This window comes from Haemaphysalis longicornis, unplaced genomic scaffold, assembly GCF_048455015.1.
Source record: "Haemaphysalis longicornis isolate Haplotype H1 unplaced genomic scaffold, Haemaphysalis longicornis Haplotype H1 scaffold_3, whole genome shotgun sequence".
NCBI lineage: Eukaryota > Metazoa > Arthropoda > Arachnida > Ixodida > Ixodidae > Haemaphysalis > Haemaphysalis longicornis.
The window spans coordinates 199965391-199983693 of record NW_027526335.1 but is presented as its reverse complement, the minus strand read 5'-3'; the positions used below and the strand labels follow the sequence as shown (position 1 = coordinate 199983693).

The following is an 18303-nucleotide window of genomic DNA, read 5'->3' as shown; positions in this document are numbered from 1 at the left end:
TACTATTAAGAACATTTATTGGTTCTATAATAAATCGCCCCCCGAACAGTCGTTTTGGGTAGCGGAATGAAACATCATGTTATCATATTTTTTTCACTACACATTTACACATGTACCGCCAGTGAGTTGAAGGTTTTCGTTTTCCGCACTCAGCACACGGTATTATCAATGTGTGTAGGACCACTGTCCTAACAGGATGGCAAGTTGGGCGAGTTGGTGCTGATTCATCTCGAAAACAGGCGCGGAAAGACGTAGACTAAGAAAAGTAATACACAGGACGAAGTGCGTCGTCCTGTGTATTACTTTTCTTAGTCTACGTCTTTCCGCGCCTGTTTCCACTGTCCTAAACACGCGCTCATAAGCTCCACGAAAATTCCTTAAGGAGCTATCTATAATAGACATAAAGTACGAGGGCGAGTAAGCGCTCTTCGGCTGACAACAATTTCATGCGATCTCTAGTCTTATTTTGGGGCTCACAGCAGCAATCAGACAATGATTCGTCTTGTAAACATCATTTGTTGCAAGCACGCAGAGTACTGCATAAACATCTCAATTTAGCGTAGCATTGACTCTATATAGCTAAAAAACGTCACGCGTGAAATAGAGAAGGTTTATGAACCCAATGGCAAGCCTTACTCTCTTTTTAAATTTTCATCCGTAAGTAGGCGCTCTGCAACGAAACATTTTGCACTATTCATTCGTCAACAATAAACTGCTGTATACCTATACCATATATCTGTATATCTGTATATCTCTACGGTATATCTGTACTGTATATACAAAGAATGTCACTTCATCTCTCGTTATATTTTTTGCCGTGTACCTGTTCACCTTTTGTTCACGCGTTTGCGTTTCTCCCATTTCCTGCGTTTTTTTTCATTACCATTTATTGTGATTATTTCTTTTCTGGCAGATTTCAGTAAATGAAAAACAACCGCTGAATTGCATGTACGCAGTGAAATTAACATTATCTCCAATGATAACAATAAAACTGCGCAAAAGGACGGGACGGAAGAAGAGGACAACAAACCAGGCGCAGACTCACAACTAAATTTATTCAGAAACAGCCTACGCACCTATATACCCTTCCGTGCACATGCGCACAGTCGCATGCGTTTAATCACAAGGACGCGTTTAAAAATTCATACTCACTACAATACAAAGATAGTGACGCTTCGCTAACGCATTTAGCACCATTTTTTCGTATATGAAAGGCCTCTATTAGTTCCCTTGCCACCTTTTCCTTGCTCCGGCCCAGCACTGTGGTTTTTTCCAGTTGCGGCTTGCAGGACTTGTTTTCACATTTCTTGCAGTGGTGCGGAAGGTGCGAGCCAGTTCCATTCTTTATTGATAACTGGTGCTCTCTTAGCCGGTCGTTCACACATCGGCCAGTTTCGCCAAACTGGCCGATCGGCCAGTTTCGCCAAACTGGCCGATGTGTGAACGACCGGCTAAGAGAGCACCAGTTATCAATAAAGAATGGAACTGGCTCGCACCTTCCGCACCACTGCAAGAAATGTGAAAACAAGTCCTGCAAGCCGCAACTGGAAAAAACCACAGTGCTGGGCCGGAGCAAGGAAAAGGTGGCAAGGGAACTAATAGAGGCCTTTCATATACGAAAAAATGGTGATAAATGCGTTAGCGAAGCGTCACTTTCTTTGTATTGTAGTGAGTATGAATTTTTAAACGCGTCCTTGTGATTAAACGCATGCGACTGTGCGCATGTGCACGGAAGGGTATATAGGTGCGTAGGCTGTTTCTGAATAAATTTAGTTGTGAGTCTGCGCCTGGTTTGTTGTCCTCTTCTTCCGTCCCGTCCTTTTGCGCAGTTTTATTGTTATCATGGAACACCAACTAGCCCAACAACGTGCTTTACTTATCTCCAATATTTTGTGGCCCAGTATTTGAAGCTGTTTGGTTTAGAAGGGCGCCAGCTGTACCCTAAAATTTAAAATTTCCGTTTGCACTGCTAGCACATTCACACACAAAAAAAACGTTCACTCCTTTACAATAGCCCAAAGCTTGCGCTGTGATAGCAGCAGCCAGTTATCGGCACTACACGTTTATAGCTCCAGGTGTACATGAACATTAACAAAAAAAGAAAAATGTGTGCCAAAACCTCACGTGCAAACCATCTTAATATTGTAGTGGGTTTGGATTTACTGCATGTTTTTCTACATTTTCGCACCAAAAACCGAAGCGCTCGAATGTGGAGCTTTCAGCGCATGGTAAGGATCCCAATGTGGTCAAAATTATTCGGGAAGACTCCTTTGCGTCAAGCCTTATTTCCTAGGTGTAGCTTCGGCGCGTTAATACTAAACAATGACGAGCTTTTCAGAGGCGCGCCACTAACTTGCCATTTTGGGGGATCAATCATCTCACAACGGTGGGCAGTTGGATTACGGCTGGATATGTATTAACGCGACGACGAACAGTGCGACTGCGGTGAAAGGTGAGTTACCGCGGAGCTTCTGAACACAACGTCTATATATGGCGGATATTTGCATTGGGGGAGAAATTCACGGCACGGTGGACGGGAGACATTTGCACTACACAGAACCTGCATTACAGCTGAACATGAATTAAACTGACGAATAAATCATGCTGAATTCACAGCTCTGATCAATTACTGCCGCCTCATATGGTTAACCAATTCCGCAAAAATATTCATAAGCTGCATTCATTTCAGAAAAAACATAATTCCACTTATCGCAACTGTACCGCACTGTTCTCATACCAAATAAATATTTCTTCAGTAAAATCTGCTTCTTGTCTAACGCATCTACAAAAAAAGTATAAAAATGCCTCGCAACACAACTGTGCAGCTTATCTCGGTCTGTGTAGTTAAGGAGAACCGGTTGATGAACCGTACAAAAAAGGGGACGAAGTAAATAGTGAATGTCGGTGTGAAGAACGTATTGCAATGCAATGATAGGTAGTCATTGCCCCCATTGCCATGCGATATGTTGCAATTCCGAATAGCCAACCTGTTAAATAACCTAGCCGGCAGTGGCATAGATATTAAATTTTTAAGCGAAATATCAAGAAACGTTTACTGGTAAATATGCTACATTTTATACAGAAAATATTTCGAGCATTGTCTTTCGTGGGGACCTGGGTTTGGCAAAAAATAACACTTATTTTTCAAGGGTTTTGACAGACATTGCCTTAATTACCTGCGCACTAGGCATACAAAAGTACCAAACAATGCTTATGGCTAATATTGTGGGTATGTATTCGCCTGCATACTGGAATATGCAAATTGTGATTATTGAAACGAAGTCGAAAAGACTTGCGGGTCTGGCCAATGTACTGAAGCTGGCATTGGGTACACTCTAGCAGATAAATCATCTTTTCCGTGTCGCAAGTAAAATACCTTTTATGTTAAATGTGAAATTGGAAGCTGTAGTGCTGGATGTGGAAGTTTTCGTCTTTTGGGGACAAATTTGACATCGCAGTTTTTGGCAGGGTGGGCAGCCAATCCAAGCAGGGTGAGTGGTCTTAGACGAAGTGAGTGAATCGCGTAGGTTCGCTGATCGTCGATAGACTACGGAGGCGGAGCTTGAAAAATGTGTCGGAGCCTCTGGCTTTGCATAAGTATGTTATTATGCTTCTTAAGAATTGATGTTACTTTAGGGGCTGACGATTAATCAACGAGTACCAGGTTAGTGGTTTGTTGAGTGAGAGGCTGTCTCGTCGGGAGTAAAAGTGCGTTGCGATCAAGCATGATTGCGCGTCTCACTGCATCGTCAATAATCTGCGTGGGGTATTTTTGTCTAGTCAGGGTGGCACGGAGTACTGCGAAGTTTTGATTGAAGTCGGATTCTTGCGAGCATATTTTTTTAAAACGAACCGCTTCGCTGTAAGGTATACTAGTTTTATTATGTTTCACAAGACTGCTTTCAAGTGGAGGTAGTGATGTCGCACTGATCGCCCCTGTGTAACCTTTCTCCTGCTGTTTACGTAGATATAATTGTGTTTGCATTGCCCCGCGTGTATGTGGTTGCGCGCGTGCTCAAAAGAAGCGTTTTTTAGCATTTTGTTCATCTTAGCTTCGCGATTAGTTTCACAAGTGATGCTATCTATACTGCATTCTCTACGACCGGCTGACTGTTGCGATATTACTGTTTTATCTTTTTTTCCTTTTTCGCGCTCTCTATTGAATATTTTATGCTGACTCTGCTGTTCAGTAGGATGTAAGTTACTCATTCACTGCTCTTTTCCCATAAGTAACAAAACAATAAGTAACAAACCATAAGTAACAAAACAATTGCAATAGGACGTACGAGGAATTCGCTGCTTATTTCACACTTCTGGAGGTTTTTAGGGGGATTTAGGCTCCATTTACACAAAATATTATCTCCGCCAGTGGCCGGCATACAACTAAAAAATGAAAAAGAAAGTCCCCAGGGTAAAAAGAATGTGCTGGTTATTTTCGCTTTGGTAATGCTCCAACTTTATTTTGCGTAAACATCTCACACTTTTATTTTTTGAGAAAGGTGGGTCAAGTGCGCGTCTCCAATTCCTGTGCCAGGAGACTTTTATTTTCAGGCTGACACTCCGCTTTCTTTTCATTCGGCTTTTTTCCTGTAACTTCCTGAAATTATCAAGCAAAATACAGTCACAGAGTCCCTGGGCAAGCGACTCTCTTCTGAACAGCTTACCTCATTTGTTCCTATTCCCAACGGCTGTCGATACTTGCCCAACATCCGCAGAATCACATCACTGCATAGGTGAGGCTTAGCCACTTCACTTCTCATCTCACCTAAAATGCATATTGTCAACACATCATGCACTGTTTAAACTTGCCAAGTGAAGGAGTACCCAAACAAGTTTTAAGAATGAAGTTGTTCTAAGTTGAACCTTGTCACCTACAGGTAGAGTGCACCCCAGTTTCACCGAAATCAATTCCCCTAAATTATCGAAGGTAGCGTCAGCTTATGATCTCGATGCGTTTCGCCCTAACCCGCGCTCTTTTCCTTCTTCGTGTTTTGCCATTTTCTTTTTCACTGGCGAGCGCGGCGCACCATTGGCCAGCGGTCAAGTGACGCAGTATCTCGCCCTTATGTTTTTTAGAGGTAAGAACATACTGAGTAGCGCGAAGAAACACACAAGAAAGGGGACACGGGACATGCACTACACTTCGAATTATTTGTTGGTGAAGACAGCATCGTACAATTAAAGTACATCGACACATGCACAGTAGACGTGCCAACAATCTCTATCGAAGAAATTTATCTACAAACTGCACCTCAGCATTGAACAGAATCACCGACGTCCCCTTCAATCTTATGCGATGTGCGATGTGCCTCCAGCAGTTTACGGGGACTCTGATTTGTGCTTTTTCAGTCCTGGTCTTTGAAACTCGTGGCTCCACTTTGTGAAGAAAAGCCAATGCGTTGTCAATTGCGCGCCATTATTAGACTTTAAATTTCGAGCATGCTTCCTGAGGAGGGCGTTCAGGCATGTTCCAGTTTTTCCGATTTAGAACCATATGTACTCAGAACTCAAAATGGACTCAAAACTCATATGTACTCAGAACTCAAAAATGTACTCAAACTCGAAATGTACTCACTACTCAAAATTTACGCGAACTCAAAATGTACTCACAACTCAAAATTTACTCAAAACTCAAAATGTATTCAAAACCTAAATTTGACTCAGAACTGACTCGATCTCAGGCGTACTCAAACTCAGTCGGGCTCAAACTCCCTCAAGCTCAAACTCACCATGCAAACTGGCCTCGCACTCACTCACACTCGAACTCACGTTTGAGTTCGAATTCAAATGAGTCTGAGTGAGTGGACACATCAGTAAGTTCGCCGACCTCTGTGTAGGAGATTCCATAGGTGAGGGTGATTTCAAACCCACTACCACCGCGGAATCTACGAACGGCATCTCATGTCGTTTTGCACAGGCTCTCTTTTTGCTATTGCTAGCAATGTGAAAAGAAAGGTGGCCGACCTTACGTGGGGTTGAAAAGACTACAGGTACACCGTACCTCGTCAAAACCTTTTCCAGGTGGTGCGAAACCTTGTGAAGGTGAGGAACCACTTCAGGCCGCTTGTCAGTTTTTTGATACGCATTCGTCCTAGGCTTACCCTTAAAGAGGGCAGAAACCCTCCTTCAAAATGTGAAGGGTAAGCCTAGGAAAGACGTCTTCTGAGTCGCATTATGATTAAACATGTCATATCAAAATGCCCCGAAACCACACGAGCAGCCGCATTTAAAAGTGAGGAATTTTTTTCAAAATGATCCAGATCCACCAAACGAGAACCTTGAGAAACAAACGAAAGTTTCTTACAGGAAATAAATGCACCGCCATCAAACCTATCGTATAATATATTTTAGATGTCAGCTGGAGAGTTTTGTGGCCACAAGTAATTAAAAATTATGCCGTGAATTTGAGCAATACTTGGGTGATAAGTTTGGATTTGGCTCCTACTGAATTGAAACGCTAAGGTTGATGCTGCATTCTGATGAAAACTATTTAAATTGACTTTTGCGCATGGTGCAATTGAGGTTTTGGGGCTAAGGCAATAAAATATGCAACTGGCCCTCAAGAACAGTAGAGCTCTACACGGAGAGCAGGTGACTCTTCTTGGTACCACTAGCTTCTCCTTTCGAATTCTTCCCTACGATGATTATTTTGGACACGCAACAATATACTAACGAAGGAAGCGAGAACGTCATAGTTTTGCCATGAGTTTAAAAAGTGCTCCACAAGAAGGCTGCTGATTTCTCATTCTTCACGTTGATGAAGGTGTTCGTCCCCTCGAACGGGGAAACGTTGGGGGATTTGCCAGGTCTTGTAAGCGGCGCCTATTTAGTAAAGTACTGAAGCGGTAAATATATAAGTAAAAAATAAATATAACCAGAATGATTTTGTAGGAACAGGGAGACCAAATGAAATTATTGTTTCGCGTCTCAGTTTAATTTCATTCACTTCTTCAGTTCACTTCGTCGTTGACATCTAGGGACAAACCTTTCGCCGATCTCCTAATTGCCGTCCGAATTCAATGTAGGCCTGCTCCGAAACGCAAAAAAGCCTTCCGAAAAGACCAACAAAACAGTCTGAACACTAAAGCCAAGAGCAAACGTCCGTTGGGAAAAAGAATTTGGCTCATTTTAATTCTAAAACAGCAGCATCTGGCTCATTTGCGATAGGAACTGTAATCTGCGTACAGGTTTTCAGGGTGTTATCTCAACTATGTTCTAGCCGCCCCTTTTTCAGGAAAAAGGTGCCGAGTTTTTCTTGTCACTGCAGCTTTATCGACTCAGCTTCGGTATCTGGATCTGGCTCAGTTTGAAAAAAAAAATGCCTGAAGGGTTTCAATCTTACAGCCAGTAATAAAGACACTTATAAAAATGTGGTGGCAATACCAGGCGACATATCAAGAGAACTAGCTGAAATATATGCTGATTGTTTCGCCCATAGTTTGTTAATTATTTTAAGTGCAATTAGCAGGCACTGGGTCATAATGACGTTTAAATAAGGAACAAATAATCGGCCTTCTGCTGTTTATTTACGCAGTCAAAAGAATTAGCCACAATACATTATTACATGTTCCGCAAGCTAGTACGAATAACTAAGTGCACTGTTGTCAATGTTTTGTTTTCGCAATCAGCAAGACATATTGCATCGATATTCTTCGTTTTTAGAGGTGGACCATGTTGGCACGTTTTGCAATTTGTATGATGACAGTGAAACCCTAAAAATATTTGGGTTATCTGGCGAATCCAACAATAAATTTTTTTTATTGCAGAACCTTAAGTCTTCAAAGGTTATAAAGCACCTACAGATTTTGTTGAATTCCCATCTGAACGAATTGTAGCAAATCACCGGAGTCATGTAATAAGAAACGTAATTGAAAGGCAATGAATCTCACATTAGTTCTCTCTCTGTAAACATAATTGAGAAACTTTTTACCGTTTTCATGTATTCTATTATTCGACCATTTTATGCACAGAACGCTGAATACGCAGAAGCGTTAAAAATATTTAAATTATGAGGGCAGCCATTATGCGTTCTGGCAGAATTTTCTTAATCTTTCATGGTGCCAAATTCGAAGGGATGCTTACAAAGTCCAGAGAAAGAGTGCTGAATCTGTACGAAATCCTCACCCATTAGAGCGCTGAGAAGAATTCCAGCCAAGATAGTTGCGAACAGGGCAAAGAAGCTAGTCCAGTAATACGACAAGCGCAAGAGAAAGAATGATTCTGAAGGCCTGCAAAATAGGACACAACAGGGAAATTTGTTTACTACCCTGTAAAGTCAATTACTTATACCCTACGCAGGCGATCAAGAACACAAGGGCTTTAAGAATGATTTTATGAAGACATGCCGCCAGCTACAGGATTTAGGACGGTTACAAGTTCATTTTTGGTGCAAAGCCTTTATGCAGAGCGTAACAGAGGGATTTTTGAATAGATTGACATGTTTTGTTAGTCTTAGTAATCAATCTGTCTTCCTATATATATATATATATATATATATATATATATATATATATAGCGAATCAGAAAATGGGAAATGAGGGGCTCGGTGAAATAAGACCGAAAATAAGGGTTGGCAGTCAAGAAAACCTCGGAAAGCAAAGGGGAGATTATTGTGGATCATGGAAACAGATGGAGAATTTTTTGAGTCAGAAAAAAGTGGTGAAAAAAATGCCCGCCGGTGGGATCCGAACCCACGACCTCCAGAAACACTACACCACCGGCGGGGCTATTTCGCCACCACCTTCTCGGGTATTTATGTTAAGGTATGTTTGCTTTCGTGCACTTGGGGGTGGAAGCCAGCGCCACTCGGACTACTCGGGGTGAAGGGGACCTTCTTTTTAACCCCCGGGCCTTGACTCGAGTGTCTACGACATGTCCAGAATAGTCGGCCAGCGTTGAACCCTCTTAAGCTACCTTTGGCACCAAGACTGCGAAACAGAGTCCCTCGCTAAGCCTGTAGCGAATCAGAAAATGGAAAATGAGGGCCTCGGTGAAATAAGACAGAAAATAAGGGTTGGCAGTCAAGAAAACTCGGAAAGCAAAGGGGTGATTGTGGTGGGTCATAGAAACAGATGAAGAATTTTTTGAGTCAGAAAGAAACGGGTGGAAAAATTCCCGCCTGGTGGGATCCGAACCCACGACCTCCAGAACCACTACGCTACCGGCGGGGCTATTTCCCCACCACCTTCTCGGGTATTTATGTTAAGATATTTTTTGTTTCCTGCACTTGGGGGTGGTAGCCAGCGCCACTCGAACTACTCGGGGTTAATGGGACCTTTTTATCCCCTGGGCCGTGATTCGAGTGTATACAACATGTCCAGAGTGGTCGACCAGCGTAGAACCCTCTTAAGCTACCTTTGCAACCAAGACTGCCAGAACAGAGGCCCTCGCTAAGCATGTAGCGAATCAGAAAATGGGAAATGAGGGGCTCGGTGAAATAAGACAGAAAATAAGGGTTGGCAGTCAAGAAAACCTCGGAAAGCGCTGGCGCTGGCTACCACCAAATAAATGAAAGCAAACATGTACAATAATGTCAGCGGCACATATACACGTCTCTCCCCAGGCGAGCGGCCATACAAAGCAATGAGAGGGGAAAAGGAAAACAGGAGAAAAAAGGAGTATAAAGAAGGAGGCAATTAGAAATAGAGAAAGAGGGGAGAAAAGGAGAGGCAGAAGAAAGGGGGGTTCTCAGAAGCAGACACTGACGAATACGAAGGTCGAGCTGCGGAAACTTGAAAGGTAGAGTGAGGGACCGCTCAGCGGCTCAGAATGACGTGACGTGCCGCATTCCGCGTACTGTAGAAAGAGAAAAAAGAAGAAGAAGAAAAAAAAAAGCGGAAGAAAAACCCCTAGGAGTGAATTATGTTTGAAGAAGGTTGTTGCGAATGTAGGTAGGCGCCACATGGCCCCCAGTAGCTCACGAATGCCAATACAGGGTCTAAACACACACAGCGAGAGGAGCGGAGGAAACATGAGTACGGAGGCTGCGGCGTCGGGCAAGGTCCGCGCACTCAACATGGTCCGAAGTCGTGTTGTAATCGATAGCGCGAGTCGGCGCGGCGCGCCACGGAGATTTATTGGTGCAGAAGCGCTAGCGGAGCGCCGAAACGTCGCCGGAGGAGTCTATTTCTACAGTACGCGGAATGCGGCACGTCACGTCATTCTGAGCCGCTGAGCGGTCCCTCACTCTACCTTTCAAGTTTCCGCTGTTCGACCTTCGTATTCGTCAGTGTCTGCTTCTGAGAACCCCCCTTTCTTCTGCCTCTCCTTTTCTCCCCTCTTTCTCTATTTCTAATTGCCTCCTTCTTTATACTCCTTTTTTCTCCTGTTTTCCTTTTCCCCTCTCCTTGCTTTGTATCGCCGCTCGCCTGGGGAGAGACGTGTATATGTGCCGCTGAGATTATTGTACATGTTTGCTTTCATTTATTTGGTTTCTTTTCTGGCAAGAAAGAGAGGTAGAGGGCAAAATTCCCCTCTCTCGTGAAGTGTGTATCGTAGAGCATATTCAGTCACTTGTAATTTTCCCTGAAGCAGACCAGGCCACTGGTCGAAACTGTCGAAATAAAGTATTTGTTGGTGTTTTCCAAGTGGTCGCACCACAGTTTTTGAATATTTAAACAGTAGCCAAGAATTCCTTCTCTGCTATATATATATATATATATATATATATATATATATATATATATATATATATATATATATATATATATATATATATATATATTGTAAAGGGCGGGTTTTATAGCTGCTCAGGAGAGCTAAACACCAAGCCAAGAGATGATGCCGAACCACCTGAACCTTTTCTTCAGAGGCTCTTTCTGATGATGATAGATTACGGCATGCCAAAAGCATGGCAGTGATGATGATAGGCGAAGCTGCACGACAATGGTGTTGTTGAGGAATGTGCTATCATCTTCGCTACAGTTTCTCACCGTGGACGAAGACGCCATCGTGGCGAATTATGGAGCAGACGAAACCAGGTGATCGTGGTAGGGTTACAAACGCTGCACGTCAACAGTCTCACGCCCACAGCGGCGAAGATTCGTAGAAAGGGCCTTAGGCTAAGCGATCTAGTTGACCAGTGACGTACGCTTCAGGACGTGGTAGGGGCCATGATACTTGGCGAGAACATTGGTAGACAATCTTTGGGTAGTCGAAGGACCAAACAATTATCTATAGCCAAACAATTGACCCTAGCGGATAGGTCTGTGCTACAGGAAAGTCGTCGTGTCGAGATTTTCGCCACCACTGGTCTTCAGCTGTGAAAGGTCTTGCGAGTTACAGGACCTCTTTCGCGCGTTCGGAGGCACGAAACTGAACCGGAACAAAATGATAAATGATTTCGCCTGAACCAGGATCGTAACCGAACCGGTATTTTTCGGTTTGACACAGGGGTATATATATATATATATATATATATATATATATTGTACTGGAGATAGTTGACCCCGACACGACGACATACCTTGCGCTTAGTGTGCGCCAATCTCCACTGTGCAACCGACGGGGTATGTGGCGGAGGAAGCACTGCTATGTGCCGCATGCTGATGGCGCCTGCCATCATCAGAAGAGGAAGAGGAACGGTCAGCATCGCGAGTGGCTCGCTCAAAGAGAACGCACCGAGACATCAGTCTGCGCTGCCTTGCCCGTCTCTGGTCTCTGCCTCTTTCCAAGCGTCTTGCTGGTCCCCAGCTATAATCCCCCTTATAGTGTAGATATATATAACCTGGTATATATACCAGGTTAGTACAGACAGAGACAAACGAGAAAGACGTAGAAAATAGAAATAAGTTTACTGACGTTTCAGGGAGAGGATGCCTTTTCTTCAGAGTACTCTCCCTGAAACGTCAGTAAACTTATTTCTATTTTCTACGTCTTTCTCGTTTGTCTCTGTCTCTACTAACCTTACGTTTTTCGCGCTCTGTGTGAGTTTTTATCTTTCCAAACTATATATATTGCCGCGAACCATACATTGGGTTTTGTTTATTTGTGTTTTGCTTTTACCGCCCGGCTGCTCCGGTCTGTGTTATCTCTGCGCCAAGGGAAGCGCGTGTTCCATTCTTTCTTTCTGTGCCGCATGTGTTGTATGTTGTGATAGGGAGAGCATTCCGATCTAACGTGAACAGCCCAGAATAATCTTCTTGGATCTACTATGTTCTCGATGCGAATCGACGTTTCGAGAACCACGCGCGCCAAAAGATAAAAAGCCTGCAGTGCGGACGCCGGGGCATTCGATTCGACGACACTCGCCTGTGCAAGTCATTTTGTTGACCGCTGCTTCGCCGCCTCTGTATTCTTTTGAGTTGTTAGGGGAGCACAAGTTCGCTCCAATAAACGTGTTTCTAATTCAAGACAACTGCATCGTCCTTGTCTTCGTGACATCTGGTGGAGGTGCTGGGTACTAAGCCTTTATGCCCTGTACGACATCTCGAAGCCGCCAAGCCAGTCCAACCAGAGAAAGCCCCTGACTGCAAGGATTGCTACCCGAGTTCGGTCTTCTGCCAGAAGGGCCCAAGAGAAGGAACGCTGCAACCAACACCATGGTGCAAGAAACAACGTCGCCAATAATCCTGCAGGAGCCCCGAGAATCGCCATCGTTCCGGGGAGCCCCCGCTGAAGACCCCGAAGAATGGTTGGAGAAGCTGGAGCGCGTCCGCATCTTCAACAGGTGGGACGACGAAGAAACTTTCCGGCATGTCTTCTTTTACTTAGAAGATGCTGCTCGAACTTGGTTCGAGAACCATGAGAGCTCTTTGACCGACTGGACTCAATTCAAAAGGGAGTTCCTTGAGACTTTCACTACCGTGGTGAGAAAAGAGCGAGCTGCGCTTTTGCTTGAAACTCGAACGCAGCACCCCAACGAAGGAGTCGTGATTTTCGTTGAGGACATGAAGCGACTTTTTCGTCGTGCGGACCCTGAAATGACCGAGGAAAAAAAGCTCAGGTTTCTAATGCGAGGAGTGAAGCAAGAGCTTTTTGCTTGTCTAGTCCGTAACCCTCCGAAGACAGTGGCGGAATTGGCGTCTGAGGCAGCACCGCGATGGAGAAGACGCTAGAAATTCGAACGAGGCAGTACGACCGCCCTGTCAACGCGCTGTTCTCGGAGACCATCGGTGCCGCAAATGGAAGCTCCGATACATTGCGAGAGACCATCCGAGCAGTGGTCAGGGAGGAGCTTCGGAAGCTTTTTCCAACGACGCCGCAACCTCAAGTGGCTTCCCTGACCGACGTAATCCGAGAAGAAGTCCAAAACGCACTGGGAACTTCTACGCCGTCGGAAGCACCCCGCGAACCACAAGCCATGACCTACTCCTCGGCTGTTCGTCAACCCCGCCCTGCTCCAACCCGTCGTCAAGAGGCCGAGCCATACCGCCGTCCAATGCCGCCCGCCCGACGCCCTGTAGACCAATACCAGACGCCAAGGAAGACCGACGTGTGGCGAACGCCCGATAATCGCCCGCTGTGCTACCACTGCGGGGAGGCCGACCACATCTACCGTCGCTGTCCCTACAAGAGGCTCGGTTTGCGAGGGTTCTCCGCCGACGCCCCACGCCCCCGATACGGCCAGCGCCCTGCTGAGATCGAAGAATACCTCTCCAACACCAACCGAAGACCAGCCCGCTTCAACCGTTCACCGTCGCCCTACCCGTATCAGTCACCGAACCGCCGCAGCACTGCTGACTTCTCACGTGGAAGGTCCCGCAGCCCACGCGGGGGAAACTAAAAGCAGCAACTTCGGGAGGTAAAGTTGCACAACGGCGGAAAAATGAAAACCCTCCAACGACGCAGCGACTCGCTGAAGACCATCATTCACGACCTGCCCTCAACCCGACGACCCGACCTAGCCCTAACGACACTCCTGAATACGACGACAGCTACACGGCGCGACGCGTACCCGACCTGACCGAGACGTCCGTTGAGAAGACGACGACAACGACGATGCACAGTGCCCGACCGTCAACACGTACAAGAAGAGATACGACGCCCCGACGAACCCGGAACTCGAGGAAGACTGCATCTGACGTCAAGGTGTCCATCGACGGCTTTGACGTAGTCGCCCTCGTAGACACGGGAGCTGACTATTCGGTAATGAGCGGACCATTTGCGTCTAAACTGAAGAAAGTTATGACCAGATGGGATGGTCCGCACATACGCACAGCAGGAGGCCACCTCGTGACGCCAAGTGGAACGTGCACATCGCGCGTCACCATAGACGGCACAACGTACCCTGCGGCGTTCGTCATTCTGCCTAACTGCTCCCGCGACGTAATTCTTGGAATGGACTTTTTGATGGACAACGGTGCAATAATCGATCTGCAGACCAAGTCAATAACTTTTTCCCCCAATCACTTCATGACGCCGGAACCGAACCCCGAACGACGTGCTGCTGTAAGGATTGCCGATTATCATGTCACCCTGCCCCCCCGCGCAAGCTTGATGGTCGCAGTCTAGTGTGAAGATGCTGCTCCTGACGTCGACGCTATCGTAGACACCGATCAAAGGGTGCTTCTCGACCGTGGTGTGTCGGTCGCAAGAGGCATTGCGCGCTTCAAGGAACACCAATCCCACATTTTGGTTACGAATTTCACCGAGGAGTACCAGCATTTAAACAAGGGCGCGGGAATTGCATTCCTCGAAGAAGCGCAGGAAGCAAGTGACGTGATCGCGGTCGTCGACTTTGAACGCACACCTGTAGAAACCTTCAAGCTGCCGCAGCCTTTCGACGTGAATCCGGCGCTACCGCAAGAACAACGGAACAAGTTATTGGCTTTGCTGCGTCGCTAGAGCGAATGTTTTTCGTCGAGCGCAAAACTACGTCAGACCCCTCTAGCGAAACACCGAATAATAACCGAAGATGGAGCCCGACACACCCGACAGTCACCGTACCGCGTCTCTTCACACGAACGGGAAGCCATCCGGACTCAACTCGACGACATGCTCAGCGACGACATTATACAGCCCTCGAAAAGTCCCTGGGCTGCGCCCGTCGTACTCGTAAAGAAAAAAGACGGCACATTAAGGTTTTGTGTTGACTACCGGCGACTGAACAAAATCACGAAAAAGGACGTGTACCCCCTCCCCCGAATCGACGACGCCCTCGACCACCTCTGCCACGCGAAGTACTTCTCATCGATGGACCTGAAGACCGGCTACTGGCAAATTGAAGCGGACGAGAGAGACCGAGAGAAGACTGCATTTATAACCCCAGACGGCCTATACGAGTTCAAGGTGATGCCATTTGGGCTGTGCACAGCACCAGCGACGTTTCAAAGAGTCATGGACACTGTGCTAGCTGGCCTTAAGTGGCACACCTGCCTCGTATACCTCGACGACGTAGTGGTATTCGCCCGGACTTTCGACGAACACCTTGCAAGGTTGGAGTCTGTACTCGAGGCCATTCGTACGTCGGGGTTGACGCTGAAGCCTGAAAAGTGCCGTTTCGCATACGGGGAACTCAAGTTCTTGGGCCACGTCGTCAACGCCGCGGGAGTCCTACCTGACCAGGCAAAAACTTCAGCCATTGCGAACTTCCCAAGGCCGAGAGACAAGAAGGGCGTGCGAAGATTTCTCGGGCTGTGCGCATACTACCGGCACTTCGTCGCAAACTTCGCACGCATTGCAGAGCCACTCACGCGCTTGACGAAAGATAGCACCCCTTTCAGCTGGCAAAACGACCAAGAAAAAGCATTCTGCGAGCTGCAAAAACGCCTGCAAAGACCACCCGTGCTCACTCATTTCGACGAAAATGCCGAAACGGAAATGCACACGCACGCCAGTGATATAGGCTTGGGTGCCGTCCTTGTCCAAAAGCAAAGCGGCTGCGAAAGGGTAATCGCCTATGCCAGCCGTGGTCTGTCGAAAGGGGAGAAAAACTATTCTGCCTCTGAGAAAGAGTGCCTGGCTAATTTATGGGCGATTTCAAAATTTCGCCCATACGTGTATGAAAGGCCATTCAAGGTTGTAACAGACCACCATGCGCTTTGTTGGCTCGCCAATTTGAAGGACCCCTCTGGCCGTCTTGGGCGGTGGAGCTTGCGCCTGCAGGAGTTCGACGTTACAGTCGTTTATAAATCCGGCAGGAAACACTCCGACGCCGACTGCCTGTCCCGCGCCCCCATCGACCCACCACCACAAGACGCTGACGAAGACAGCGCGTTCTTCGGGATCGTGACGGAGAGCGACCTAGCCGCCCAGCAGCGTGCCGACCCCGACTTACGCGTCATAATCGAGTACCTCGAGGGATGCAACGTTGCCGTTCCTAGGACCTTGAAACGCAGCTTACCAGCATTCAGCCTGAGAAACTCTGTCCTCGTGAAGAAGAATTTCAGCCCCGGAACAAGAGGGAATTACCTTCTCGTCATTCCCGCGGACCTTCGTGACGAAATTTTGGAAGCGTGCCACGACGACCCGTCTTCCGGACATCTCGGCACAGTCCGCACTATTGGAAAAATCAAGGCGAGGTACTACTGGCCCGGCCTTACCTCTGACGTCACCCACTACGTCCGGAGCTGCCGTGACTGCCAGCGACGAAAAACGCCGCCGACAAGACCCGCCGGACTTCTGCAACCGATCGCCGTCCCATCGAGACCATTTCAACAGATTGGAATGGACCTTTTAGGCCCGTTCCCTACGTCACGATCACAGAACAAGTGGATTGTCGTAGCGACAGACTACATGACGCGCTACGCAGAGACCGCCGCTCTTCAGAGGGGGACTGCACAAGAAGTGGCAAAGTTCTTTACAAGCCAAGTTGTGCTGCGACATGGAGCCCCGGAAGTCCTAATCACCGACCGCGGAACGGCATTTACTGCGGAGCTGATGCAAGGAGTATTACGCTACAGCAACACGGATCACCGAAGAACGACGGCGTACCACCCCCAAACGAACGGACTAACAGAATGTCTGAACAAGACAATCGCAGATATGCTGTCAATGTACGTTGACGTTGAACATAAGACTTGGGACGAAGTGCTCCCGTATGTCACGTTTGCGTACAACACGGCTATCCAGGAGACGACGCAGCTGACGTCGTTCGAGCTTGTCTACGGTTGAAGGCCGACTACGATGCTCGACGCCATGCTTCCACACGTAGAAGACGACGACCTCAACGCCGACGTCCACGGATATCTTAAACGTGCGGAGGAGGCCCGCCAGCTCGCTCGAGTTCTTTAAACGGACCAGCAGCTGGTGGATGCGGGCCGCTACAACCTCCGACGCCGAGACGCCGAGTACCAACCAGGGGATCATGTGTGGGTTTGGACTCCCATCCGACGACGCGGACTCTATGAGAAGCTCCTGCGACGGTATTTCGGATCCTACCAGATTCTACGACGTGTTGGCCAACTTACCTACGAAGTGATCCCCGATGGTGACTCCGGCACAGCACGACAACGCACGCGGCCTGAAGTCGTCCACGTGGCTCGCTTAAAACCTTTCTACAGACGATGACGAACTTTTATTTTCATTCGTTCGGGCTGTCGCTTATGTTAGCATCGGGTCGATGCACTCTTAGAGGGGGGGGGGGCTAATGCCGCGAACCATACATTGGGTTTTGTTTATTTGTGTTTTGCTTTTACCGCACGGCTGCTCCGGTCTGTGTTATCTCTGCGCCAAGGGAAGCGCGTGTTCCATTCTTTCTTTCTGTGCCGCATGTGTTATCTGTTGTGATAGGGAGAGCATATTGATCTAACGTGAACAGCCGAGAATAATCTTCTTGGATCTACTATGTTCTCGATGCGAATCGACGTTTCGAGAACCACGCGCGCCAAAAGATAAAAAGCCTGCAGTGCGGACGCCGGGGCATTCGATTCGACGACACTCGCCTGTGCAAGTCATTTTGTTGACCGCTGCTTCGCCGCCTCTGTATTCTTTTGAGTTGTTAGGGGAGCACAAGTGCGCTCCAATAAACGTGTTTCTCATTCAAGACAACTGCATCGTCCTTGTCTTCGTGACAATATATATATATATATATATATATATATATATATATATATATATATATATGTATATATATATATATATATATATATATATATGTATATATATTACAGGCCGATCAGCTTACTGTCAGTCGTCTACAAGGTATTTACCAAGGTAATCGCTAACCGAATCTCTGCAACCTTAGATTTCAGTCAACCTAAAGAACAAGCAGGGTTCCGTAAAGGTTATTCAACAATGGACCATATTCACACGATCAATCAGGTGATAGAGAAGTGCGCTGAGTATACTCGACCCCTATATATAGCCTTCATAGATTATGAGAAAGCATTTGACTCGGTCGAAACCCTAGCAGTCATTCAGGCA

General features: G+C 46.8%; 1 protein-coding gene across 2 annotated transcripts in view; it reads right to left on the bottom strand.

Annotated features, from left to right (window-relative positions):
* Positions 1–4443: 4443 nt before the first annotated feature.
* Positions 4444–18303, bottom strand: part of LOC144175926 (sodium-coupled monocarboxylate transporter 2-like) — an 88270-nt gene continuing 74410 nt past the window's right edge. For both annotated transcript variants that reach the window (XM_077704995.1, XM_077704996.1), the window contains 3 exons: positions 8125–8228; positions 4665–4765; positions 4444–4597 (listed from right to left, as the gene is read on the bottom strand). In XM_077704995.1, coding sequence (XP_077561121.1) covers positions 4505–4597; positions 4665–4765; positions 8125–8228 — 298 coding nt within the window. In that variant the 3' untranslated portion in view covers positions 4444–4504. The remainder of the gene's footprint in view (positions 4598–4664; positions 4766–8124; positions 8229–18303) is intronic.